Source organism: Egretta garzetta, unplaced genomic scaffold, assembly GCF_000687185.1.
Source record: "Egretta garzetta isolate BGI_Z169 unplaced genomic scaffold, ASM68718v1 scaffold206, whole genome shotgun sequence".
Lineage (NCBI taxonomy): Eukaryota > Metazoa > Chordata > Aves > Pelecaniformes > Ardeidae > Egretta > Egretta garzetta.
In genome coordinates this window covers 2795153-2821231 of record NW_009259984.1, presented here as the reverse complement: position 1 = coordinate 2821231, position 26079 = coordinate 2795153, and the positions used below count along the sequence as shown (strand labels likewise).

General features: G+C 42.6%; 1 protein-coding gene across 1 annotated transcript; it reads right to left on the bottom strand.

The window, feature by feature from the left end:
• Positions 1 to 8643: 8643 nt before the first annotated feature.
• DDX24 (DEAD-box helicase 24) lies at positions 8644 to 26040 on the bottom strand. The gene is made up of 8 exons (XM_035896014.1): positions 25118 to 26040; positions 20422 to 20799; positions 18671 to 18824; positions 17767 to 18282; positions 15603 to 15678; positions 14818 to 15006; positions 12220 to 12349; positions 8644 to 10446 (listed from the first exon to the last, which is right to left on the bottom strand). The coding sequence occupies exons 1-8, from the start codon at positions 25845 to 25847 to the stop codon at positions 10211 to 10213; spliced, it is 2409 nt and encodes an 802-aa protein (XP_035751907.1). The 5' UTR covers positions 25848 to 26040; the 3' UTR covers positions 8644 to 10210.
• Positions 26041 to 26079: the final 39 nt, after the last annotated feature.

The following is a 26079-nucleotide window of genomic DNA, read 5'->3' as shown; positions in this document are numbered from 1 at the left end:
TAGGGCATTGTTTGCCCAGCAGTGGAACCAGTGTCTCAGGGCTGTTTGCTCTCGCACCGTAACCCAGCTCCGGGAGGCTGTAATTCATTGTGAACGAATTCTGGTTTCACCCTCTGTAGATGAGGAACAGTTTAATTAAAATGCAAGAATAACAAAGACAGCTTCCACTGACATGCAGTAGATAAACCTTTCCCAGTGAGACCAATGCCTAACAAGAGGCAGGTTTCCCAGTCTAGGTTTTTGGCTTGTTGTTTGGGGTTTTTGTGAATATTAAGGCATTGCAGTATAATGAAGTATATTGGAAAATACAAACATTTTCATCATTGCAAGCAGAAAACTGCCCCTGGCTATTGGTAACACCCAGACTCTTGTGTACAGAAAGGTGCTGGAATAAATCACGGTACCCTTTTCTAATAAAAGTTCCTGATAAATGTTTCTCAATGTTTATTTTTGTGCTGTCATTAATCATATTTTAAATAGGAGAAAACAACATGGAATTTCAACTTCATAAAGCTGTCCTCATTTTTACACTCTTGATTCACTTCTTTTCCTTTTTTTTTTTTTTGCCAATGAACCAATGCCATTTTTGCTGTCCTGGGTTGGAAAATAGGAAGAAAAGAGGTAAGTCAGTATCAGGTATTCTCTTTCAAGGCTTAAAGGAAGGAGCATTTTTTTGGCTGAGATTTAGTTGAGATTGAACACTGAGATTTTCTTGTTCCTTTTGAAATGTTGACAACATTTCTTTCCAGCTCGCATTTATTTATCATTCAGTAAATGTATACTTCATTTCTTTAATGAATGAGGCAAAGAGCTCCTGGGGGGTGGAGAGCAAATGACAGTACTTTGTTCTTTTATATATATATATATATATATATATGTAGTTGTATTAGCTAAAAGCCAGGTCACATTGTGTGTATGCGTATATACATATATAACTGAATGATGCACTAGAAAATAGACTTTTGAAAACTTCTGTGGTAAAAAGCATGTACTTTTCAATCATGTTTGTACATGTGTATATGTGCAAGAATAAACTTTTTTTCCCAGCTGGAGATTTCGAGAACCTAGGAAAACAAAGAAGAAAAATAGCAAGAAATAGTTTAGCAAATTTAATTCTCACAGGTTTTTTAACTTGCCAAGAAAATCTCACTGTGAGGACATCTCAGAACTGAGAGGATGGAAATGACCTCACTTGAGCCAGTTTGGAAGTAAAACTGTAAGAAACAGACTGAAATGACTGCAACTTATAGCTTGCACCTTACAGCACTCATTACCAATTCTGGTCCAGAAGGCTAATAGGGTTATATTCCTGTTACAGAAGAAAATTCATGAACTATTTTTCTCTCTGAATAGTCTCATTTAGCATTAGTAGCTAAAGTACTTGAAGCCTTAGGCTGCAAGAGCTGACCGAGAACAAACTTCTTGATAAAACTAATGCTGCTGACGCAGAACTGGCTGCATCTGGCAGATGGGAGCGGAATGAAGAAGGTAAGGACCAAGGAAACAATTCCAAGAGAATGAGGTCATGTTGGAAGGCGGCCAGCCCAGCGACAGTGAAAACCAATGAAATCAAGTGACCACTGACCAGAATTAAGTGATTGGACCTGGGGATCAGGTGATGGGGGGTACGGGTATAATTGAGGGGTGTTACCTGGGGTAGGGGTCCCTCTCTGGAGGCACCCAGCTTGAGCTGTAACCTCAGAATGAATAAAAGGAGAATTGGAAACCTTCACTTGGACTTTACATTAATCAGTGGAATCCTAGAGTCAGACCCTGCTACGGTGGCCAGCGTGTATAAATCCACAACAGTTTGGCGACCTGGATGGGACCCTAGAGGTGGCCACTGTTGGACCCTCTCATCTCCAAACATCCGATCAGTGACAATGGGTGAATTCAACTGGGATCTTTGGCAGCGGGAGGCACCAAACATGGCGAATCTTAAACTCAGGCTTCAAAATTTTAAATTCTGGTAGAATAGTGCACTAAAGGAAAATTATGTAGGCTGATCAGCATAAGATGCAGGTTTTTAGAATGAGAAATACTTTTGGCATAGAAAAGGGAACGCCCTTAGCTGAAGCGCTGGAAAACTGGGGTAAAATCAATGGTACCAAAAGAATAAGGAAAAAGTGATCAGTAACATTGTGCGAAGAGGATTGGCCACTACTTACACAAGAGTAGAATATGGCAGAAACGTGGCCACCACAGGGAACCTTTGACCAACAGGAATCAACATTTAGAGGACAGGTTCCCTGGACAAATGGATTATTGGTACATGCGGGATAATTGGGCATTCACTAGGCAAAAAGAAAAGCCTAGAACAAGTGGGAAAAGTTCCTTTAGAAATATTGCGAGTATATATCTGCTAAAATGCTTGTGGAATCTGCTCCACCCTATGTTCCACTCTCTACTTTGGCTTCTCTATCCCCCCGGCTTCATCTACTCTTATTTGCTAGACCCCCTTACTGGTGGTGCCAGTACCAGGGAGAAATGCACCCCATTCAGGTGGGGCACCCCAGGTAGCCAATACAAGGGTCTACCAACCTTGTTGTCCCCAGGATTTGATTGCTTGGAGTCAGCAGATCTCTGAATGCCCCGTGAGGCCAAAAGGGCCCCAGAGACCCAAGCTTGGGAGAAATCAGATGAATATTGCTGAACGCAATGATGGGAGGAGGGAAACTCAAGACAAATCTCAGGGTGTATATGGTTTTGGAGTACTAAACTGAATAATAAGGGTCAAATCGTGGGAAAAATAGAAGACAAGGAAATGCCATTCTTAGTGGACATAGGAGCCACTATATCACTTCTGAATTTCAAGCCTAAGGGGCAACTCTCAACCAGTAGAGTATTGGTTCAAGGACTCATGGGAAAAAAGGAGCAATCGCTTAGCCAGCCAATGTTGCTATGGACAGGTGGCCAGGGGGTGTGGGGAAGATTTGTGATGGCAGAAGAATCACCTGTGTATTTGTTGATGATGAGACCCATTACAGTCCCTAAACGCCCAGAAAGTCTGTTCCCAGAAAGGGTAGAACTTACAGTAGGCAGGGGTCTGTCTCACTGCTGAAAACTTACTCAAAATTCCTGGGGTTCCACCTGAACTTATTAAAGTACCTTCAAAATTGTGGAGCTCCTCCAGAATGGATGCGAGTTTATTGAAATAGGGATGATTGGTCTCCATAAAAACAAAGGGAGGAAAGCCCATAGCAACCAAGCAGTATCAAATTCCCAGGGAAGCAGAAAAAGTATTCAGAAACAAATCAACCAGTATCTGAAAAAAGGGGGTTTACCTGGAGGTTCTATACTTGTACAATATGTAGATGATTTGTTACTTGCCAGCGAGACATATGAAGATTGCTTGAAAGACAGTATTTGTCTATGCACTGCTTTACTGCATCTCTTTCTAAACTTCAGCTGTGTCAGCACGAAGTAAAATATTAAGGGTTGATATTAAAAGGACAAACATTAGTAGGCCCAGAATGGGTCCAGCCTATTGTAGAAATACCTCGACCGGTGACAGAAACAATTATGAGGATTTTTAGGCACAGTAAGAGACTGCAGACCCAGGGTACCGGGGCTAGGGGAGTTAAGTATGCCGTTGACAAAAGCTACCGAGACAGAGGAAGTCTATACGTTGGGGTCCAGAGAGAGAAGAGGCTTTCCAAGCTATAAAAGGAGCTTTAGCTTCTGCTCCGGCACTGGGATTGCCAGATTACTCCAAGCCCTTTGAACTATTTGTGCATGAGAACAAAGGAGCAGCCAGCGGAGTCCTTACTCAAAAGCTAGGTCCACACCGCCGCCCCGTGGCATATTACTCGACTCAACTGGATCCCGTCACGGCGGGGAGTAAGCCCTGTGTTAAAGCAAAAGCAGCAACAGCGACTGCCACAGGAAGCACAGACCATTAGTCCTGGGTCACCCGACAAGCGTGTGTCCCCCACATGACACAGAACTGATTCTTGAGCAACACGCTACGCAAGCGCTGTCCCCACCAAGAGCGCATTGCTATGAATTACTGATTTTAAATGCAGATAATATCACTTTTAAAGGATGTAATATTTTGAATCCAGCAACTTTGCTGCCTGTTCCCTCTGATGGTGAGCCGCATCACGACTGTGCTAAGGTGGCGTTTCACTCCAGTTGCCTATGGGAAGATCTGCAGGGTCAGCCTCTGAAGAATTCACATCTACCCCTCTTCACCAATGGATCTTCATACTATGTGAACGGAAAATGACACACGGGTTATGCAGTGATGAGGGTGATGAGGAACTTAAGAGGTACTTGAAGCAGAACCTCTACAACCCTCAATGAGTGCCCAAGGGGTTGAATTAACTGCATTAGCAAAAGCAACCTGGTGGGGACATAATCAGTAACTATTTATACTGATTCTAAATATGCTTTTGGAGTGTGTCATGCAACAGGTACGCTATAGAAAGAACAAGGGTTCCTTACCTCTATTTCTAATGCAACTGAAATCCGAGTGCTCTTGGAAGCTATTAAGCTTCCAAGGGATATCGCTGTAGTACACTGTCCAGCTCATACCAAAGGATCCAGCAAAATTGAAAGAAATAATGAATTAGCAGCTAAAGCAGCTGCCCACCAACCTATACATGAATGTGCCGCCATAACAACTCCCTCTGCTGATCACTGGCCAGAGATCAATAATCCAGCCCAAATATATGCAGAGGTTACTCAGGAAGAACAGGCTCAGTGGGAAAGTCAGGAGGCTGTGAAAGATGAAACTGGAATTTGGACTATTGGGGGAAAACCCATTTTACCAAGAAAGAATGAACAGGACTCTCAAACATAAAATTGCTCGAACTTGTAGTCAGGCAGGTTTGAAATGGCCTGAAGTTTTAGGAATAGTGCTATGGGATATTAGAAATACCCCTTGCCAACCTCTAGGATTGTCACCAGCAGAAATAATGTTTGGCAGACACTTAGCTGTACCTGGGACCTTTGTCCCTGCTAGGACCAGCCTCTTGGATGGAGATGAACAAGTTACAAAATTTGCATTGAGGATACAAAAACATCTACAAGAAAATAGGGCACAAGCCAGATGGTTTCAACCTGTACCAGCTGGAATGCAAGTACATAACATCCAGTCTGGAGATGCAGTAATGACAAAAGTCCACTTTTGCAAGACAGTTAGACCCTAAATGGGCGGGTCCGTATACTGTGTTATTAACTTCTTACTTTGCTGTAAGGGTTGCAGAAAAGGATAACTAGATTCACCACTCTTATGTTAAATGGCTGCCCAAATATCAGTTAGATGGACCACAATCAGCCCTGCAGGACTCTGTCAGTCCTACCTTGGAGATTGAAACCAGGACCATTCAAGCTTACAAAGGCTGAAGGGAATCCCAGAACCATGTCATTTTTGTTTTCCTTCTAGAGCAACCTGGACCAGGGAGTCATCCGTTGCTTGACCAAGCGGACCATCAGAGACTGTAAATCAAGGGTAGTGTCCTGTTTGGTGTATCCACCATCTTTAAAGAGTGGCAATCACTCCAGGCTCAGTTCCAAGAGGGAAAGGTTGGAGATGGCATCAGCATGGTTGGCTTTGGTTATGCTGCAATAATTGTGGCCCCTGTCATCCTGGGTGGTGTATTAATAACTTAAAAAGTTACTGGAAAAAACATCATTGAGGTTGGAGCTGGGGAAATACAACCAGAAGAGGCACAGCTGGACACATAAACTGGTGCTGTGTATGTAGGTGGCACCAATCGCCCAGTGAAGAAGAGTTAGCCACAAGGCTCAATGTTTTATTATTAGATTATCTTCTATACTTTCTCAAGATAGGAGTAGAGTGGTCACCCTAGTTCTGGTATTAACCCTGATCTGGGATAGGGGTCCCTCTCTGGAGGCACCCAGCTTGAGCTGTAACCTGAGAGTGAATAAAAGAGGAATTGGAAACCTTCAACTTGGACTTTACATCAGTGGGATCCTAGGGTCAGACCCTAGTCTTATGGTGGCCAGTGTGCATAAATCCATAACACCCTTCAGTACTAAAATGGCTTATACTGGTGTAGGTATTCCCATGAGGAAACAAAAATAAACTCTACTCCTATAAAAGCATCCACAGTACTGATTAGACTGATATAATTACATCAATAATAAAAAGAACAGCAGATCTCTAATTAGCCCACTGGTACCAAAGCCTGTGTGTACTTTGTAGTGCCCTTTCTCCTTTTCCAACCGGGGATCTGTAACTGCAGCCCTCACCTACAGAAATTTGGCAATTTGTACCTTCTAAAGTTGGTTGCTCTGGAAACAGGCTGCAATTTCTTCCAGCTTCACAGCAAGAGCTGCTGAACTCCGAGACAAACAAGCGTAGCAGCTCTGTTTGTTCACTTGCTTCCTCAGGCCGACGAACTTGCCTCAGGAGTCACAGATTATTTTCCTCTTTCTTACCCACTCTGTGAGGCCCACCCCATGAGGAGCTTTTGATTGACTAGGGAAAACACCGAAGCCCTGAAGTACCTTTCATAAAAGGAAGCTGGAATAGGAAATCTCACACGGGCCAGACAAGCACCAGACATCTGCCTGAGTATCCAAAGGGGATCTATAGAAGGTTGCAGAGTCAGGGCCGTTTCCTAAAAGAGCCCCCTTCCGTCTGGTGCCTCCCTTCTCCCCAGTCCTATGACCTCTGACAACAGCCTACTTTTCTGCAAGGACTACTGGGTATTACTTATGTCTTGTTGCTTGCTACACTATCGGTCTGTTACTAGTCACTCAACTCACAGTCTTCTGAGCTCCTTCCTTCACCAAGCCATTCATCAAACAACGCGGAATCACTGAGGCAGCCAAAACACACCCTGCTGGCACAGGACAAAGCAGCAGGTGTTTTAACACCCATGAAAGCACAGTGTTTCTTACCAGATTTTCCCCCTGGGATCAGGCAGTATGAGGTGAGATCATCAGACAGTGTCCTTCCTTCTTTCCCCTTTACAGACCTGGGTAGGCAGACTGACTGCGGTAAGTCTGCGGTACCCGGCCCTTTCTCAATTAGGTGCAAATTACCTCCCCTATGCCACATGGCCAGCCGTGTGCCTGGGCTGCTGACATATGGCAAGGCAGCGCTCCAGCTTCTGCTTTGCTAACTTGCTGTTTTATTAACATACAGGGGAAGAGAGAAAAAAAAAGGCTAGGGGAATGTCAGGAAACTTCGCTGTCCAATATGCGAGATCCTGTCCAAACTATCTCCTCAGCAGATGTCTTAAACTACAGGGACTCTTCCTTCTCTTGATAGTATGCAACAAGGATGAGGTCAACACCCCCACACTCCCATAATCACAAAATAAGCGAAGGCTCAGAAGCTATTAGGGTTTCAGTTTTCTGTTATAAAGTACTGGTTGCTCTGTATCAGCTTGGCCCCTACCAACACTCTGCTGGACTCACGCTTTTATTAATCTACTTGGAACTTGCTGTTACAGCCAAAATAGACTTAATTAGTCCTTTAATTGATGGGTATTTTAGCAGACATAAGCTGCCACAAAAGACAAGATTACTTGTATGAGGCCTTAGTGTAACTGCTGTACCAGTAGAGCATTACAGAAACCATTTGATACTACATATTTCATTAAATACTAAAATTAAATTGCCCATGTGCACTTGATGTAAATCTCTTCATGTCTAATTTGCACCAGTAATACACATGCAAATAATCAGAGCTGGAGAAAACATGATCCTTCGCTTTCCTCTCTTCCTGCAGTAACCTGGTTCACATTGGAGGAGGGCAAACAAGTGGTACTGTTTTTCCAGTTACTGTTTAATAATTCATTTAAATTAGCTAAAGCAAGTATAAGGTTTTTCCTCCAGGTACAAGGCTCAGGGTATCCTGGTAAGATAAGGACAAGGCAAAGCAGGCAGCCACCAGAGAGCTTTCAGAACACTAGACAAGTATTCTTTTTAAGACACTGAGATATTTTTAGGGTCCAGGCTCAGCTTGAGCTCCTGTGGGGGTGCAGCATCAGTAGATTAAGCATTGAGAACTCCTGCTGAGCACATTGGAAGCTGCAGGAGAAAACCAGCAGCAGAGCATGCCACAGGCGAGCAAGAAGAAGGCGAGGAGGAGGGCAGGAGTGTCATGCTCTGTCTTGGGGGGAATCAGCAAGACAATGGGGTGGGAGTGTGAGAACTAGGCTGTTAAACACAGGGTAACAGAAGCAGCTGAAAATCTTCACAGCAATGATGGAGAGGAAATAACAATACTCAGTCCCTTGGTTCAGTTCTCCTCATGATCACGTGGATCATTCGCCTGGATGAAGTCCGGCGTAACATGCTCTAGGAGAACCTGCTTTAGCAGGGAGGTTGGACTAGATGATCTCCTGAGGTCCCTTCCAACCGTTGCGATTCTGTGATTCTGTGAATTAGAAATTGCTCAAACTGTCCTACCTCCTATGCAGATTTTCAGACAAGGGAGGAGATGCAGAGCTTGAGTCAGGATCCAGCCTTGATTTTGCTGGTGAATTGTAAGCAGAAATAGATCACAAGATGCAGAAAAGGCCCACCTCGTCTTCAGTCCCTCCAGGGATGCAAAACCAACGCAAGTTTCCTTTCCATAATGTAAGAATGTGATTAAAATGGCACAGAAATGGAATGAGGGCATGCTTGCCTTTGCTCAGTTCCTTTTTTCAGCTTTCCTTACAAGGAACTTTCTTTAAATTCTCGTTTTTGTTTTTCAGATGTCACATTAACTCCAAAGATGTGTCATCTTCTCGCATGAGTGAGGAAACAACTTTACCATCTCTTCCTCCCCAAAACTTCCCCCCTCTACTCTGAAGGGCATGAGCCAAACAGTGCATTGCAATGCAAGTTTCATATGTAACTGATAAGCTCTGCATGCTTATGATTAAATTGTCGCAGCTCTTCTTCAGTAACGCAAGGAAGCAAGAGAAAAGCCCTCGAGAAATGAGGGAGTGGGGGAGGCTTTCAATTATTTACACAGATGAAAGAGTAAAGAATTTGCTATTCTCACACAACCAGCAAGTGGCTGGAAGGGGCACCTAACTCCATAGAAAAATTTCGCTTTTATTAGCTGAGTAAACTGATGCCTCCAATCATGGCAGTGACACTGGTTCTATACTGTATGAGACAAAACCTCAGCCCGATGTAGAGCTGGCAGGTGAGGGTTCCTTCTGCTCCCACCAATACAGATCCCATTGCTATGTCCTACCTTTCAGGTGCTTTTCCCCCTCTCCTTGCCTGCTAGGTGCAAAGGGCATCAGCTATGAGGAATTTAGAAATCTCAGGTGACTAAAAACAAACACAGGCTTTAGGTTTTATAGCAGATATAATTTAACAAAAAATCAAAATATATTTTTCTGACAGAATTTTAAAAATAGTTTTAAAAATTATTTGCCCAGGTCAGGTTAAAATGATTAAGCATAATTATCGGGAAGCACTCTTCAAAAGTAACACTTCACAACATCATCACCTTTTCCAAAGGTGACGGTTCTAACATGTTTTCAAATACAAACTTAACTCCAAATATTAATTAAGAGAACACTGAGTAGCAACACTTACTCCTTAAAAATCTACACATCTCCGAAGGTCAGTCCTGGCCCATTGCCACCTTGACTTTTTTTGCACATTCTAAAACACGTATGACACAGGACTAAGGGAATTGGGACCCAGTGGAGAACAGAACAGAGAAATATTATCAGAGGAGGAAGAAAATTGGGAGAGATTTCCATAAGCAGGATTGTAGACCTGCTGGTAACACTACCTGTATTTGCTGCCTTTCTCACTGAACTGGCTGCAGTAAAAGCCAAACCTCCTGTTACCACCAGCTCATGTTGTACTCAGACTGTATACAGCCTACTTTCCCCTTTCCTTTAAGGACATTAAAATTCAAATCAAGATTTATCATTAGAGTATGCCCACAGTGAATTTTATCCAGTAACTTCTACCCATCTCACAAAAAGGAGTAATAAACAGAACTATTTCAAAACTAATTAACTTCTATTAATACAGAGTAAGAAAAAAAAAAAGTAAGAACATAAGGAAATAAGATCCAAAACAAGATTCAACAGTAACTAATTGCCTGTTAACAGAGCCCTTTAAATCAACATTTTGCTTTGTGCCTGCACAACCAAAACACAGGCAACATCCTCTGATACTACATGTCTTCTAGCTGAGTTCCTCCATAAGCACTGACAGTCTTGATAAGGATTGTCCTTGCTTCTGTTGCAGAGTGATCTTGCTGAGTTATCTAATTTAGTTTTATCGATTTCTTCTTCTTGGCTTGTTGTCTGGACACAGTACCCAGAGCAGATTCTGAAATACCCGCTGATGTCTGAGGCAGGAGTAGTTTTCCAGACTGTGTTGGGTATTTGGTTTTCATAAGGACTTTAAACAGTGGCTGGGACAACATATGTTTTAGTTGTTTTTTCATCCCCTTCAGCATCTTTTGCTTCTGGCATTCTTCTTGCTCACTAGCTTTTCTTCCTTGGGGCAGAAATCAAAGACACGGAACGTTACAACAAGCGAAGAACTTGCATTGGCCTCCTTCACCAGGCTTTTGTAGTGCTAGGGGCAGATGCTAATCGTATCTTTCTCTCTCTAACAAGGTCACTCAACTCCCATACAGTCTTCCAGTCATCTGTGACACTTTCAGATCACCCAGGCTGTCCCCAAGATAACAAGATCAAGAAGAATCCTGACTACTGAGTAACTATACCCCGGTATCATTCTGCTAAATTATTCAGTTGGCTCGCAACCCAGAACAGATGAGGGAAAAAAAGGAAAGGGGGCCCAGAAGATAAGTTATTAACCCAGTGCTTCTAGCTCAGGCAGAAGCTTCTTCGGTGTATTTCGTTACTTTATGCATGCCTCATCTCAGCACCTGTAAAACAGGAAGCCCTTTCCTCCTTAATACATAAAAAACAATGAGGTACTCAGATTTAATAACATAGGAGAAAGAAGGAGATAGAAAAGACCGGGGATAGTTTATATGGTCAGAGGCCTGGACTGGAGAGAATAAACAAAATCAACATTTCTGTGATGTCAACTGAAAGGACATTACTAAATCCTTTGTAACAGCTTAAGAGGCAATTCATTTACGGGAGGAATGACTGAGATTTAATTGGTCTCCAACAAACTATGGAAGAATCGGAGACTGAATACATTTTAAAGCATGAATCTGGCAAGATTCTGAGTGGCAATTACAAAGTGCTTCACTTGAGAGCCACAACTTACTTGGACTGGATGTGCTGTTTTGAAACTCATTTCAAAGCACAGCATACTCAGATTATGTCAAAACAAGACAGCAGAGTGCTAATTATCAGAGAGCGCTCCTGAACAGTTTGGACAGAGACGATTAGTGTTCTCAACCACTTTGCAAGCAAACAAGCTAGTCCAGCCATGAATAAAGGAAAGAAAAAAATTAAGCTGAACATGCTTCAAAATTAAGGCATCTGCATATTTAGTGGCTAACAGGTTAGAGCCAGCTTAAGCTGAAGTAACCCAGGCAGCACCCCTACGCAGCATGCCTTCAAAGAACTGGTAGGAAATTATACCTTCAGCTCCTAAAATCTGAACAAAATGTGGCATATTACAGTGCATCTAAGCAGTACAAAGCTTCATGGCATTGAACTAATAGGCACCTGTACTTGCACAGCCCTACACATTCTCTCAGGCACAGCCTGCAGAACATTTAATTTTAATAACGTAAAAAATTACTTCTAACACACTACCAAAAATCCTAGCAACTTGAACATAAGTATTGGCCATTTAGCCCACACAACTCAACCTACATAAGGCTCACATAATTTTTGGCATTTGCTAGCGTTTCCTGGGTGTTCCCACCAAAGTTGCCAGGCTCCTGTCCTGCTGCCTGACTACAGGGAGGTGGGAGAGGTAAGCAGAAGTGGAGAACCAGCTTTTTCTTTGACACAGAGGGGACAAGACTCAAGCAGGACACACTAGGCTGTTAGATTACCCTAAAAAGTTTGCCAGAAGCTAAACAGTTCTTGTCCTATGACATGTGGACTTGCCTACAACTTGCCAGAGTTGTCACACCTCATTCCCTCAGTTCCAGCACTACCTATTGCACAATCATCCTGAAAACACCCGCAGCACCACATACTAAGTAATGACACTCCTTTCCTTCCCTCTCTGCCCTGCAGGTTTTAAGAACTCCTCTGCCATGGTGGGGCTTCTTCTGGACATCACTGCTATGGGACCAACTAAGCAGACCCATAAACAAGCATTTCTACTTGCCCATAAGCATGTCATCATCAAGATCAATCTCAAGAGCCTCTGCAGCTTGCTGGAGCCAGGAGTTGTGCTGCTTTGCCCGACTGTTGAAAAATTCTGCCTTCTCAATCTGCCGCGCCAAATTCATCCGCTCCTGCAACAGAAGTACATTTTAGACATTACAAACAGGTTTAAATGTGGGGCACTTCAGCAGAATCAGTGTTTGAGAGCACGCAAGCATTACAACACAACTGAGATATAGAGACACTTTGTTCCCTATTGCTGTCCCAGCAGATGGTCCAGGTAATAAAGACATGTCATAATTTGCTATTTTCCCCTTCTTTACATTCATGATAGAATCTGACTTCTAAAACATCTCAACTACTAAACATGCCTGAATGTTAACTCCTTACTCTTTAAACAAATCATTACAAACACTTCAGAGACATCAAGGACAAATCGTGATTCAGATACCGATCATTTCCAAGTTACATATTTACATAGTACAGCTGGATCTTACAGTTACTAGTCTCAGCAATAAGGGGCAGCTGCTAGCTTCATCCCACTCTGAAGAAGTAAGCTCCTGTAGGCCATATGGAAGGAGCTACTCATGTTTTCAGAAATGCACCTGGTCTTGTTCAGGCACAGGACAAAATGTTCTGTCCTTCTTCCCTGCTGCCCACAGGTGGAACAAAGATGTCCAGCAAACATAGCCTGACCTGCAGCCTTCCAGCTGGGCCAAGCTGTCTTAAATACCTAATTCATTACAGAAACAAAATCTGCACTGACAGTAAATAATAATCAACTCAGCAGCAAGTTCTGCCGTTTGGAATGTGCTTGTGGTTGCATAAAACAAACCCTGTGCAGGACACCCGGACTACCCCAAAGGAATAGTCTGGTGCTACAAAATAACAGCACCAGCCAAAACTGCCAAGATAATTAACACGCTGAGAGAGAGAGGAAATTACACTTGCAGTTGACTAATAAAACAAGTCAGTCACTTCTCCTTAGATCATTACAAGAAATTGTAATAGTTTTTCCATCTTTGTAAAACTTGAGTCCTCTTTTGGTCTCTTCTCTACCCTGGTTCACCAATTCTATTCCTCTCAAGTGTGAAATATCTTCACACTTTTCCTGAACTTGAATGAAGGCATGCAGCACCATGGAAGGAGTGTGACAAAGGGACAGCCATAAAGAACCGGCAGCACTATTAGTCCAAACTACAATGGCTTTGTGATTAAGCCCAGGGCAAAGTGTAAATGAGACCTAGGTAGGGCCTAGGAGGCCAGAGTCCTGCAATTACAATTACAAAGACATCTCTTCTGGGGAGAAGAGCACTATTATACATAGAAGATTGTGAGATGGCGGCAGGAAAATTTAAGTGTGGAAACAATATTTATTTGCCCATTAATTGACAGAGCATGATAAGAGCCAAGAACTACTCATCAAGAAACACAGAAGGGACCTCTGAAGAAACACTTTAAAAACAACAGATTTCTTTCAGTAACCAGAAAACATTTGGTGGGTAGAGGGAGGTGGGGGGAAAGATAGGGGGGGAAAAAAATTCAAATTCTCTTTGTTACTACTAAGAGGAGAAAAACGAGTTTGTGGAAGCATTTCTTTGATTTTCTTCCTCTTCCAGAAAGCTGCATCTCCTGAAAGATTTACGCTAAATACCTCATTTGCAGCAAGCCTGGGCTTTGAAACTTGCTGACATTATGCTCATGGTGAGTACACCGCTGTTGCCACTAGGGTAGACCCTGGGCTCAGTCCAAGCCAACTGGATAAGCATGAACCAGAATACCTTAAGGGTGGTACCTGTTGCATTATCTGACTGCTCGCATTTTTCTCCTGTTTTCAATGACTGTGCAATATTCAGACACTCCAAATGCAGCTGGATTCCTTTCAAATGCAGTATTTAAATATGTCCCATTTGTACATGGCTGATGTCACCCAAACTGTTAAAAGAATGCTGAGACATGAAATGGCCTCTTACTCAAGAAGTACTGTGGTGACTAGATGCTTTCTAGAATATATTGTTTTGTATATCCTAAGAATTGGCTATCTTGTGAGTTAGTAAATGACTGAATTCTCCTTAAAACGGGCAATAACCTAGAACAAGGAAACACACCTGGTTTGACAGGGTTCAGTGGCAGCTGTGGCCTCACAGTAGAGAAACTTTTAGAAAAGCAGACAACTCATTACTTCCACTGAGAAGCGGCAGATGAAGACCACTGGAGATCCCTGGACCTGCTATGGCTCTCTAGTCCTAACACAAGAGGCTTTAAGCAAAGTACTTAACAGAGCCATCCCAGCTCCCCAGCCACAAAACATACTCGCTTCCCTGCACTGTTTTTGGGAATCTAGTCATGAGAAGCTTTGCATAACAATGTGCAAGAAATATTAAGTGATGTTTATGTTTGAACACCTTTCTTGGGCCAGTTATTAAGGAAAAATCACAAATATTGCTTAAAAAAAGATAAACTGTGATTAACTTCATTTTCAAATCCATGTCCTGAAGGGTAAATCTAACCTGAAACATGGAAAGAACGTAATGGATAATGAAATAACATAAGTAAGCAAGCAACTACTCAGGCTGCAAAGAGATTGTTGTTTCTTTACCTTGATAGAAGTCATGCACTTGGTTTCAACTGGAAAAAATGGCAGCTCTTCACTCTTCTCCAACGTTTTATAAATTTTCCTAAAATTGATCAAGTCATCAGGGCCAATCAGCAATAGGCTAAGGCCTTCGTTGGCAGCTCGGGCTGTTCTGCCACTTCTGTGTACATACAACTCAGAAGTACGAGGGACCTGCAAATATTCAGAAAAAACATGAAGCTGGCCATGGAAAGCTAGCAGCAGCCTGTTAGGCTTTGGCCAAAAGGTTGCCAAAGAATATTCGTTTTTATATACATGTAGTACATTGCATATAACACAGCTGAAGGTAAAAGATAATGTCTGGAGACACTTTTTGTTCTCTGGTCCAGTATTCTTCCTTGCATAATCCTTTGTGAGTCTCTCCTAACTTCTGACCCTCTGCCACTCCATTTGCAAAGCAGGAAAAAAATTGTATGCGTCCTCAGAGAAGAGTTAGAGGGCTGAGTCATGTGACAACTTTGGATATCAAAGTTATGCAAAAAGCAAGGAGAATCATATCTGTGATCTAATTCCTCATATATCATCACACATTCATGAAGTGCTACCTACCAGTCAGTCACTGCAGCAATGAGATCCTTAAGTACAAATCACTACAGGACAGTTCAGTTAATAATGATTACATCACTATACTCAGGACTATACTATACACAGGACCAAGAATCACAGCTTTATAGTGTTCAGGGTTTGGATCAGCAAAAGCTTATTTCAAAACCAAAATAGTAAAAGCAAGAACATTAAAAATATTTAACCTGGTAGTGGATGACATGTTGCACGTTGGGAATATCAAGACCACGAGCTGCAACATCTGTTGTCAGGAGGACACAGCTGAGAAAGTGATAACGTTTAATGAACATAAAATTGAAAAGGAAACCATCTGCTAAGGAACATAAAATACAGCGACCTAGAATTCTACCACAGCAATTTAAGGAACAGATTTGTACTATATCATCTGCTGGAAATACGCTATTTGTTTGCCCTTACAGAAAATGATACCCAGTATTACATCCAAGGCAGTCTTGAAACAGCAATTCTTAAAGTAAAAGAAAAAAAATGCAAATGTTACCTCCAGCAGGTCTATTCTGTTACTAATACTGAAATTCACTACCTTGCTGGATCCTGGTTTCCTATGCTTTTATTCTCTCCCAGTCCACAGAAACACTAGCGCAAATCACTATTCAATGACCAAATCCAACCACTTGGCAGGCGGCTATGCTCCCCTTCATTCCATTTCTCAGTGCTCTGCCCAGGCTGGGTTTAAAAATATCTTTAGCTTGATATGACCATACCATTAACTACACAGTTGATCTTTTGGCAGGACAGAAAGGTTATTGCAAATTTCAGCAGTTGAGAAAAATCATGTTATTAACATTACAGATTTAATTAACAGCTTTTTGGGACTGAAATATCTTCTACCAAGTTCCACCCAAGTTCTATCACTAAATTAAAAGCTAGAAATATAAAGGGGAGGGATTCTGTTCTAATTACACCTAGAAATGAAGAACTATTCAAAAAAGTCATTCCTTTACATAAACAGTCCACTACAGAGATGAAAGTCTCCCTAAGGTATGGAACAATTAGTTTTAAAAAAAAACTCCCAGCAACTGAAACGTGTTACTTGTAGGTAACGGGAATTTGTTAAGATTTTATGGCAGCTGACTGCATACTCTATATTGCTACAAGGTTTGAAGCTGAAATAAACAGGGAAAATTCTACAGTTTTCAATCTGCAGGAGGCAGTGATAGATAGTCCATAGATTTCTTCTTGCCTTGAAAATCTGCAGTCTTTGCAAATGTCCTGTCTGGCTTAGGCCAATGGTATTGATACTACATTTTGCCAAGGGATGCTGCAGATCTCTCACGGCAATTCAATCTCTGTTCTCCCTGCCTGAGTATTGCCAAACTACAAATTCCCACATCATCAGACAGCATGCAGCACTTCAGAGCAGGACTAAACTGTGAGGCTTCTGCATTATGGAAGTAGTGAGACCACCAACCTCCTCCCAAAGGCCGTCCCAAAGCCAGCAGGTAACAAGCCTGCCTGGGTAAACCTGATTGCCAGCTCCCACTGAAAGGCACCAACAGCCTTGCTCTAGGATACCTTGACCCTCAGGAAGCTAATTCAGCTAACTAAACCCACAAAACCCTAACCCAGCAAAAAGTGGTTAGTTTTCTGATGGCTTAGTGAGATGAACCAACCTGCAGAAGGATCAAATGAGCTGCAGAGCTAGGGCACAGAGGTGCGCAACATGGTTATAAGAGCATATGACTGAAAACAGGACAAGTGACAGCTCCTTCAGCAGCAATGAGCTGCCAGGCCACAGGACAATTCAGGCTGCAAGGGACCTCAGGAGGTCTCTACTCCAACCTCCTCCTGAAAGCAGGATTAGCTATAAGGTTGGACCAGGTTGCTCAGGGCTTTATCCAATTGAGCCTTGAAAACCTCCAAGAACAAGCAGCCTGTTCCAATGCCCGACTGCCCTCACAGAGAAAAAGCTCTTTCTTACACCCAGCCTGAATCTCTCGTTTCAACTTGCACCTCATCCACCTACCAGGCACCACTGTGAAGAGCCTGGCTCCATCTTCTTGATAACCTTCTTTTAAGATATGGGAGGGCTGCCATTAGGTCCCCACAAAGTCTTTTTCCCAGGTGACAGAAACCCAGTGCCCTCAGCCTCTCCCCTTGCAGAGCAAGTGCTTCTTGGTCATCTTGGTGGTCTTCCACTGAACTCAGTCCAATTCACCACCCAGTGAATCCTCATCCTTAATCATTAATAACCTGGGCTTATTAATGGGGGACTCGCATCCCCAGCTACCTCCCCCAACCTGCTCCTACTCTAACAGAGCTGTTTCCTCTCCCCACTACCCTTTACACAATTTCTTTTCTTCTCTACTAGGAAGTAGAAAATCAGCTCACCTCTCTTGCTCAGCAAACCTTTCCAGGTTTTTCAGCCTTTGCTTTTGGTGCATGTTGGCATGCAAAGGAAGAGGATCACAATTTAAGATTGTGAGGAGAGAACTGAGGCGTTTTACACAGTCTATGCTGTTTGCAAAGACCATGGTTCTTCCTGGATACTGGAGAAGAAAGTAGTAGAGATAATAGTCCTTCTCATTTGTATTACAGTGGATTCTGGTTTCTGTCAGAGTCTCAACAGTAGCCTCTTTCCTTGTTAAGTCTATCACTTTGGGTTTGCCCTTTATTCCTACTTTTTCCATTAACAATTCTAGTTTGGTCTTCTTGTCCATCTTTTTAGCATTCTTCTTCTGTAAAACTCTTGTGGGAGTCTGATGGACTAAAGTCAAAGTGGCAGAAAAAACAAAAGTCTGTCGTTGAGGGTTATACTGTGAATCATTTAAGATTTCCAGCAACTGAGACAGCTCTAAGAAGTGACCTTTCTCAACCATTCGGTCTGCTTCATCAATCACAAGGCACCTGTCAAATAGAAAACAGACAATAAAAATACACTTGTGCAGATAAATACAGATCTGATACATTTCAGAAGAACTTTTCCAGCCAAAAACGTAAGGGAAGTTCTGCATGTAAAACCCAAAGGAACATGAGGTATGCCAGGGTATTTACAGCAGCCTTCCACATTTCTTTTTGAAGAATCAGATCTCTAAAGGAAAAATGAGGGGTTTGCTACTGGCTTTACTTGACATTTCCTTCCATCAATATAACCCCTGTGCATTTCAATAAAACACTCTGGCAAATAAGTAAGTGATCTTACGTAGTCTAAATTATTTAATCAGTTAGTAAACATAATCAGTATACACTGACGCCCAGTTCAGTATCCAGCAGTTAGTCTAAAAGGCACCTTTACCTGAGCTGCCGAAGATTTGAAAGATGTGGGTGTCTTTCTTTAACTAATTCCCACAGGCGGCCTGGGGTTGCAATTACAATTTCTGGCTTTCGATTCAGTACACGTTCTTGCTTCTGTGCAGCCATGCCTCCAACTAGAATTGCAGTCTTAATGCCTAGAACATATAAATAATAGTTTTTATCTTACTAATTTATCGGTGAACGTCTTTACATACATCCACTCAAAGTAGCATTTTAAAAAGTCTACACCACAACTTTTAGCAAGCATTCTGGCCAGTAAACTTCAGGGGGTTTATATTACTGAACATGCAGCAACACCCTCAATTTTGCAGAAAAATCCTCATTATAGTTAAGACGTCAAAAATAGTCTTTCTTTTAGTGGACCTGTCTTCCAATAGCAGGAAGAATCATCTATGTCCTCCGTAGCTGTTAGCTTTGTTTACCCATACTTCAGAATCTCAGGTTTTGTCAATTATGTCTGCGTCAACAAGCATGTTACTGTTATGAATAACCAGAAGGCCCCTCCAAGAATAAGACTGAGAAATGCTTGTCTTGCTAATAACTGCTCATTTGCTATGGATTAATCCCAACAAGAATGCTCCCTCCCAATTAATGATTCTCTGGACTGTGCAGCAGCACAGAGACCCTAAGTGAGCTTTAAGCAATTTGCTTAGGTACTAAAAGGAGTTTAGCTTTGGAAGTACAGACTCCACACATGGCTTATTTCACCCTACTTCTTAAAGAATACAGTGACCCATGACAAACTCAATGCTACTGCGTAAGATTTCCCCAGTATCCAAGCTACCACAGATCTCTATTCCCTACTTCCACTACTTGTGGAATCCCATGCTTCCAGGTGGGGATCTTTTTCAAAGTGAGTTTGAGACAATAAAGAAAGCCCACATGAAAACATATTTACCCTCCTGCTGCAGCAACTATACATCACCTGGGCAGCAGATTTTTTACACACAAATAGCACTGCTCCTATCAGAACTGTACTGACATAGATTGATTATTTAAGGCTAGGAGTTAAAATTAGCCTTGTAATCAGCTGTAGACTGATGAGCACAGCAGGACGTATAGACACCAAAGGAAGACATGCTTAAAAGCAGTTCACTGTGCTACTTAATCCTCTTCAATACATAAACAATTACAACTATTGGAGAAGTGGGGAGTTGTTTCCTAATTCTCCCCATCTTGAACAGTTCGTTTCACATCCTCAATCATTAACTTAACAGACCTCTGGTTTGGAAGAAAAAGAAACAGGATGGACTTCATCATGCATCTTACCCAGCAATATGCTGTGGCCTGACTGCTGTGAGGTAAGCAAAATAGTATCTATAGATGTATCTATATCTATCTATCTGTCAAAAAAGGAAATTATGAAATATATATATTAAAAATACATATATATATAAAATGAAATGTTTATTTATATATAACCTACATCATCCAAAACCAGGACAAAGTTAGCTGTGGCTGGGTATCTAGTACTGATTCTGTTTTGCTAAAGCATGAGCCAATAGCTATTTCAAGGAAGAAAAATATCCCACATAAACTGTTTACTTCTACATGCATCTCATTGAAGAATCTTAATGCATTTCTCAAATATTACTGATACAAACCCTAACCTTTCAAAAGCCACCCCAATTTTATGATGTGGAAGACACTGCAGCACACATTCTGGCTCAACACCAACGCCAAGATTCAAACCCAGCGTAAACTGGGACATGGCCCATGGGGTCTACATACCTGTAAACTTTGCAACTGCATCAATGTGGTGTTTGACTTGTACAGCTAATTCTCTTGTGGGAGTAAGGACCAGTCCTAAAAGAGGTCTCTTTTTATGGGAGCCAACAGCATGCGTCTTGTCACCGGAATCAAATTCAATATTTTCCAGCACCTTCACACAGCCTGTTGTGAAAGATGCATCATCTTCATCTCCACTATCTTCAACCTGCTGATGGGTTAGTTTTTCTGCTTCATCCTCATTTTCCCATCTTGTTTCATCATGATGCTGATGGGACTCTTTAGAAACGCTGTCATTTCTGGTTGTTGAGCTATTTGATTTTTGCCACTGCAGCACAGAGTGAATCATTGGAATTGCAAATGCAAGCGTTTTGCCGCTTCCTAAAAAAACAAACAAGAATAATAATACAGACCGACAAGTCATTTATTTGAGAAGATGAGAAAAGCAACAGCCAATCACACACTGTTCTTAAAACATACAGTTGTAACAGACACAAACTCTTGATCTTTTTAAAAGTGCAGAAACTTGCAGCAATGGCATCTTTTCTCCTGTTCCCTTTATACATCAGCTTGAGGTCACCAGTAGCATACTTCCTGGGGAACAGGTATTTTTCCAATCTCTAGCAGGTCAGGCAGATTCATTTGTTCTGAAAGTGGTTTTTAAAAGCTGCAGTTGCAGCCAAGATATTTTTAAAGAACTGTATGCCCGTAAGGAGAATACCATGCCCTAATTGACAGTTCTGATCAATGCTCTCCAAATAAAGGAATACCAAATGAGGCCAAGGACAAACTGGAATGTACTTGAAGGATTTGCTTCCATCTTCAATTTACAGTACTGTGTTTAAGACTTTCTAAGAAACCGTATTTTGAAGTACTCCACTGTCTAATTTCACGATCTATTACCAGCTCACATGTTTATAATCAAAACATATAAATGTGATTTAAAACAGACAATCCACTTTGGAGAGACGGGGATTGTCAAATACAAAAACGCTCCGCTACCTTTAATTTAAGGGATTCGCTGTACCAAACTGTAAGTCACATCCCTGCCACATACTCTCTTCTGAACTATCTGTCACTAATAAACATGTTAGGAGAAGCCTGGTAGTACATCCACCCCAGTTAAGGTTCTCATCAATATCAGTTCATTGATCACAAAAGCAGCATCCAGAGCACAAGACACTTGTACACCATTCCTATAATAGGCCACTGCTGGGAAGCAGCCCTCTGGAAATCTCATCTCAACTCCTTAAGCACCATTTGTCCGTATCACAAACCCGTAACGGTTTGCCAAATTCAGCAACACAGAAGAAGAGAAGGAGAACCTTAGTATTAGTTAATAAACAGCTAAGCCCAGTATCCTGACCAATACTGCTGCAAAGTCTCCTTGTATCCACTTCCCCACCTTTCTGCATGTCTGGGAGGTCTCTTCTGACTTCTGCACTTGAAGCAGAAAATGTTTATAATCAGTATTTGCAGAGCACTTATACAATAAGCGTATTCTGTATTACCAGACACCTGTTTTTGAGGTGAAGAACACTGCTGATCTTGAATGAAGTGTAATGCAATCTGTCAAATGTCAGTACTGCACCCACCCAGATTATGGCTGTGATAATCAACACTATTGTGCAGGCACTAGGTTCACCCACAAATTAAACAAATAATCACCTCGCAGGGCACGGTATCTTCACAACACACAGATCATATACCATAGCCAGGCCTGCAAAACCAGGAGGGAAGTGTATCTTGATACCTCCAGATATGACAGCTCAAGCTAATTCACGCTCTTTTAAACCCTAATAGATTGTAAGATTTTACAGAGAGAAAATTTGGTTCCTTAACCAAAAACCTCACTAGTTCTACATGGTAATGAACAGAACTGGTTAGATCCACTGCAAAAACAAGAAGCCTGGACATTCCCTGCATCTGATCTCCACAGGGATCTACTGCCATATCAAAACTTTGCCATTCCCTGCCACGTTGCTACCAGAAAGGGAAGACAAATAGTTGTGTATTGGGTTTGCGTGGCAAGGTCTTGGCAGCCGGGGCAGGGGGGAGCAGGGGCTACAGGGATGGCTTCTGTGAGAAGCTGCTAGAAGCTTCCCCGATGTCCGAGACAGCCAATGCCAGCCAGCTCCAAGACAAACCCACTGCTGGCCAAGCTTGAGCCCATCAGCAACAGTGCTAGTACCTCTGGCATGACATATTTAAGAAAGGGAGAAAAAGCCCTGTGCAACTGCAGTCAAAGAGAGGAGTGAGAATATGCAAGAGGAACAACTCTGCAGACACCAAGGTTGGTGAAGAAGGAGGGGAAGAAGGTGCTCGAGGTGCCAGAGCAGAGATTCCCCTGCAGCCCACAGTGAAGACCATGGTGAGGCGGGCTGTCCCGCTGCAGCCCATGGAGGTCCACGGTGGAGCAGATATCCACCTGCAGCCCATGAAGGACTCCACACTGGAGCAAATGGATGCTCAAAGGAGGCTGTGACTCCATGGGAAGCCCGCACTGGAGCGGGTTCCTGGCAGGACCTGTGGACCCATGGAGAGAGGAGCCCACACTGGAGCAGGTTTGCTGGCAGGACCTGTGGACCCATGGAGAGAGGAGCCCACACTGGAGCAGGTTTGCTGGCAGGACCTGTGACCCCACAGGGGACCCATGCAGGAACAGTCTGTTCACAAAGAACCGCACCCCATGGAGGGGACCCATGCTGGAGCAGTACATGAAGAACCACAGCCCATGGGAAGAACCCATGTCGGAGACTTTTGTGGAAGACTGTCTCCTGTGGGAGGGACCCCACACTGGAGCAGGAGAAAAATGTGAGGAGTCCTCCCCCTGAGGAGGAATGAATGACAGAGACAACATGTGATGAACTGCAACCCTCATTCCCCACCCCCCTGTGCTGCTTGCAGGAAGGAGGTACAGAAATCATAAGTGAAGTTAAGCTCGAGAAGAAGGGAAGGGTAGGGGGAAGGTGTTTTTTCTCATTATCCTACTCTGATTTGATTGGCTACAAATTAAACTAATGTCCCCAAGTCAAGTCTGTTTTGCCCATTGATGGTAATTGGTGAGTGATCCCTCCCTATCCTTATCTTGACCCAGGAGCCTTTTGTTATATTTTCTCTCCCGTGTCCAGCTGAGGAGGGTGGAGTGATAGAGTGGCTTTGGTGGGCACCTGGCATCCATCCAGGGTCAACCCACCACAAGTTGTTTCACCTGTCACCTTCCTCCCCCAGGCCCAATGCTAGGGGAAGCTGTAGGTTGTACTAAAAAAGAACTGGAGAGTTTCAGCCTCTCCCAGCTGCAGTGCTTCCTAACAGACAATTGTCCACATCTTCTCTCAAGTTTTTACAGGAACACTGAAAACCCGCTAGGCTCTCTGAAAGAACCTGGCTTTCTTTCATGGAAAGAAAATAAACGAGCAAAACACAGCCCTACTACCTCAGGATTATGCAAAATTAGACAGCAACAACACAACCTGCCACGAGCCATGCTTTCCATTCTGCAGCTAGAGAGGGGTGTGCTTTCCAGCACTGCCAAAAGGACACTTTTTTGCAGCCCAAAAAAACCCATTTAAATTTTCAGTTCCATTTTCAAAAGCACTCCCTGCAGGGTTTTCTAATCTTATTAAAGCTAATGGCACCAGCCTAGCTTCTAATTAAAATAAAAATGCAAATGACTGTATATCTTATTAGTTATTATACCTTCATGTTCAAGAGCAGTAAATGGCTTTACAACACAAGCAATGAGATAAGGCAACCGGAACAGATGAAAAGAATGCAACGGAAGCCTTTAAACCAAGGCAGCTTCCAACTGTGCTTCCTATTTTTAGTTTTTATGGGGAAAAAATGTTGCACTGCTAAAGAAGACAAAGATTCAAATGTATGAGTGTTGTCCGAAAAGCAGATTCATGGCCCAGTGTGCAGTGAGTCAATTGTCACACATGAGCAGCAAAAGAAGTTAGAGGGGGAACAGTGGTCTGAGATTTCATGGCATTGTTTAAGGAAAACAGAAGCTCTAAGAAATGTCATAAAGGCTAGTGATGCTCAAAGACAAAGGCATGAGCTGATCACAAGCTAGACAAGAGACAGTACCTCTCCAGTTAACAGATCAACGTAACACGTCAAGCACAAGCAGCGAGAAGGGCAGGTGACAACATATAGGCCAAGCCCAGAGACAGGGCACAGGGTGGGCCTGTTTTGCCACGACAAAGGCCATATTCACAATGCCTAACACCATGCCTAGTATTTATTTACCACTCCAAGCTAGTACTGAATCATCTTCAGAGGAACCTGGCTCTCTGCTTTGCCTTGGCATGGGACATCCACAGAAGTTAGGCTGTTGGAACATGACTCTGTTTCAGTAATTCTGCCCTTTGCAGTGTATTGACTGTTCCCAAAATAGGAAACAAATTGGGAAACAACAGAAAAAGATACTTCTGTCAAAAGCACAAAAACCCATTGAGACTTCAAAGCTTTGCACACTGTACTTTGTAAAGATGGAATGTCCCGTCTTTGTTAAGCTACAAAGTTTTAACACTTCACAATGAATAATTATTAATATGTTGGATATGCAGAAGATGCAGCATTTATATATAGAAAAGCTTGTTTCTGCCATGCACAAAATCTCATAACGATAACCTGCATTTAAAGAGGGGAGATAGGAAGCTCCCAGCTATATACAACCGGTTTAACAGATTTGTACCTGTTTCTGCAGCACCAAGAACATCCATATTATCCCGGATGGCAGGAGGCAAGGCTAAGGCTTGAATGGCAGTTGGAGCACTAAACCCCAGGTAGCTCAGGGCCCGCAACACTGGTTCAGGTACAAACAGGTCCTTCCATGCAGACACATCAGCTTTGTGATCAGTTGAGGCAGATAAAACTTCTGTTGTCCAGTTTTTAACTTTTTTAGAAGCAGTTACTGATGGAAGAGCTTCTTGAGCTTGAGGAACCTTATTTTTAGCTACCTTATTTTTCTTTTTCTTTGGAGCATTTTTTGTGCTCAAAGTGATCTCAGCCGCATGCCCACGTTCCTCACAATTTGCCACTTCGATTATTTTATTATACTTTGCCTCTTTATCAACCTGCACATCAATTTCTGTTGCATTAGGATCATCGCTTTTATCTGGCTTGCTTCTCAAATCTTTGTTTTTCTTTTTCTTTTTGGGAGGGACAACAGGTTCTTCGTCCTCCTCATTGCCTTCTTCGGAAACACTCTCAGCCTTTCTCTTCTTCTCTTTTATTTTCCCCACTTTGGAAGAACCTACTAGCTTGTACTCTGTGAGCTCCTCCAAGCACACTATATCTCTGAACTCCTCATCAGCAAATAGATTGGGGTCGATTTGCACAGTTTTCCATTTTCCTATTACTTCAATGCCTTTTTGTCTCAATTTAAAGGAAGATTTAAATCTCCCTCCTTTTCTGGTCTTCATTTTTACCTAAAAAGAAACCGGGGGGTAAAAAAGCAGGGTATCAGATCAAGAGAATGAGGATTACGTTGATGATACTCGCACACACGGGAACGGAAGGCACGATTTGTTTTCTTTCGGGGGAAATAACATGAATGGCCTCAAACACAGTTGCAGCAGGCCAGACCTACAGCCTCGCTGCTGGAACACCTCCGGCAATACAACCAAAAATGCCGGAATAAATCCCCGCAGGCCG

Coding starts and splice junctions, on each gene's coding strand:
- DDX24 (XM_035896014.1), bottom strand. CDS start 25,847: ATGAAGACCAGAAAAGGAGGGAGATTTAAATCTTCCTTTAAATTGAGA. Junction 15,007..15,602: donor AACATGTCATCCACTACCAG/GTTAAATATTTT, acceptor GAATATTTGCAG/GTCCCTCGTACTTCTGAGTT. Junction 10,447..12,219: donor TGATGATGACATGCTTATGG/GCAAGTAGAAAT, acceptor TTCTGCCCCAAG/GAAGAAAAGCTAGTGAGCAA.